Source organism: Buceros rhinoceros, unplaced genomic scaffold, assembly GCF_000710305.1.
Source record: "Buceros rhinoceros silvestris isolate BGI_N320 unplaced genomic scaffold, ASM71030v1 scaffold16663, whole genome shotgun sequence".
Taxonomy (NCBI): Eukaryota; Metazoa; Chordata; class Aves; order Bucerotiformes; family Bucerotidae; genus Buceros; species Buceros rhinoceros.
The window spans coordinates 9,146-11,232 of NW_010401950.1; the positions used below are offsets into that span (position 1 = coordinate 9,146).

At 50.0% G+C, this 2,087-nt stretch overlaps 1 protein-coding gene across 1 annotated transcript; it reads right to left on the reverse strand.

Moving 5' to 3' along the window:
* Positions 1-207: 207 nt before the first annotated feature.
* Positions 208-1,792, reverse strand: LOC104490218 (putative UDP-GlcNAc:betaGal beta-1,3-N-acetylglucosaminyltransferase LOC100288842). The gene is made up of 2 exons (XM_010132476.1): positions 1,787-1,792; positions 208-1,308 (listed from the first exon to the last, which is right to left on the reverse strand). Exons 1-2 carry the CDS (start codon positions 1,790-1,792, stop codon positions 208-210), a joined length of 1,107 nt encoding a protein of 368 aa, XP_010130778.1.
* Positions 1,793-2,087: the final 295 nt, after the last annotated feature.

Genomic DNA, 2,087 nt, shown 5'->3' on the forward strand with positions numbered 1-2,087 from the left:
GACAGTTTCTTGGAGTACTCTTTATGCCTGTGCTTGTAGGTACTTGCACAGTCTGGGGACATCCTGCTCCCTTGCTGCTGTTACACTGAGAATTCACTCGCTGTTGAAGGGAAGAGATTCAGCTCTGAGAGTGTGTAGTTACTGAATGTTAACAGGATAAAACAGCTGGTAAAAGAAAATTCAGACTTTCTTCTCAGCAGCAAAATCTCAATCTGCAAAATGAAGCACCTCGTTTTTAATTTTGTCCAGGTTAAACCATTTGAACTTACCAATGTAGGTCAGAACCTTGCAGGACACCAGACCGTAGTAAGTCTCCAGTAAGGAGCAGTCTTCTCCATCGCTTGTTTCCTTCCAGTCCTTAAATAACTCGTCCTCTTCCATGTCAGAAGAGGTGAAAATGAATTTATAGCAGCATCGATTGTAGCTGATGTGCTTCTCCCCAGAAAACCGAGAGCTGTGGATGGGAGTGATGCCAGCTTTTTTAGCACAGATGCCAACAAAGATCTCGGGCGGCACTGAAACGGGCACCTCCTTGGCAGCCACATACACCTTGCGAGCAACATCCTGGGACATGACGAAAGCGCTGCCGTGGCAGTAGTCTGGGTAAAACTCTTCCGAGTATTGGTGGATGGGAACAAAGCCAGGGCTTTCGGGGTCTCTGTTGGGCACACCTTGGTGAACGACCCTCCCCACGTAAACGTCCTCTAGTTGTGTTAAGCTAAGCAAGTACCCAGCCAGGCTTGCAATACCCACAAACGTGTCTTCATCCGTTTTAAGAATATACCTTGCCTGGGGACAGAAAGTCACTGTCCACTCCACGCTCATCAACATCTTCTGTGTCTGCATCTTGGGAGAATCGATGAAGCTGCCTTCAATAATGTCTCTGTGCTTTTGAGCCTCTTCACTGATCTCCCGCTGGGTGGCTACTGAAGCTGGCTTCCCTAAAACAAACAGTGTAAGGACAGCATAACTTCTGGCGTCTGTCACATTGCCCCATGTCTGCCTGATCACGTTGCGCCTCGTCCTGTTTTCTGGGCTACTGCAGACAAGAACGAGCAAAAATATCTCCTGATCAGAGCATGTTGCTGCACTGCTGATGGTGTAAGAGAGATTGGCCTTCAGAGGATCCATAGTGAGCTTCCTGGCCCTCTCCCTGATTTCGAGAGTCTTCACGTCGGTGTAAGGCAGAGGTAGTGACCGCAGGAAGTACTCCTCCAACAAGTCCGCTCCAAAAAGCAGTGCATGGAAAAGCAAGACATTGAAGAGAATGAAACACCACTGGTGAGTCCGGAGCCTGCAGAGCGTCAGCTGGGGAGGAGAAGACGTGGACAATGAATTCTCTTCCTGCTGGAGCAGAAAGGCTGTCCTTCATTTTAGAATGTATTCGAGCCAAACAATCCTGACTTCTAGACCGTGGTCTTTGTATCGTTAGTGTAAAGCTCTTTCCTCCTAGAAGCCTTTGAGCCCTACTGGCACAGCGAGTGGGAAGGTCGTTACCGTGCTGTAGTTTAGAGGGCTCCTTTCTGTGCATCCGTACATGAGAGTACTGAGGAATAACTCACTGTTAGTATTTTCTGACTGTCTTTAACCTGTTACTACAGGCCCGAGATGCTAAGGAGGACCTGCAGTGTTAACAGAGAGCCTTCAGGGCTGGGTCTGATGGTGCCGCAGGAAAGCTGGCAGGGGAAAAAGCTGCAGGGAAAGCTGTTATCCCACTGTGCCAGAGGGAACAGCCTCATCCTGGCCTCTGTGCTGTGACCAAGCAATGAGCTGAATTGGTGCTTACCTGCATGGTGCTGGGAGTCCTCCCTGCAGCAGGGTCTGCGATCACGGTGGCTTCTCCCTGGCAGAGGCTTAACCGGGCAGTGTCTGTATCTGGGTCTGCGGGATCCAGTTACTGCCCAGTAACGATGGCTTCCACCTCACTCCCTGCAGGGAGGAAAGATGATCCCAGGGCTTGATCGTGTTGCAGCTGCACAAAACACAAAGGAAGCAAAACTCCAGCCTTTCCCTTTGTTAATTTCTGACTCTTGGGGATGGGTCTCTGAGAAGCAACTGCTAGGGCTCGCTTGGTAGAAGGCGTCCCT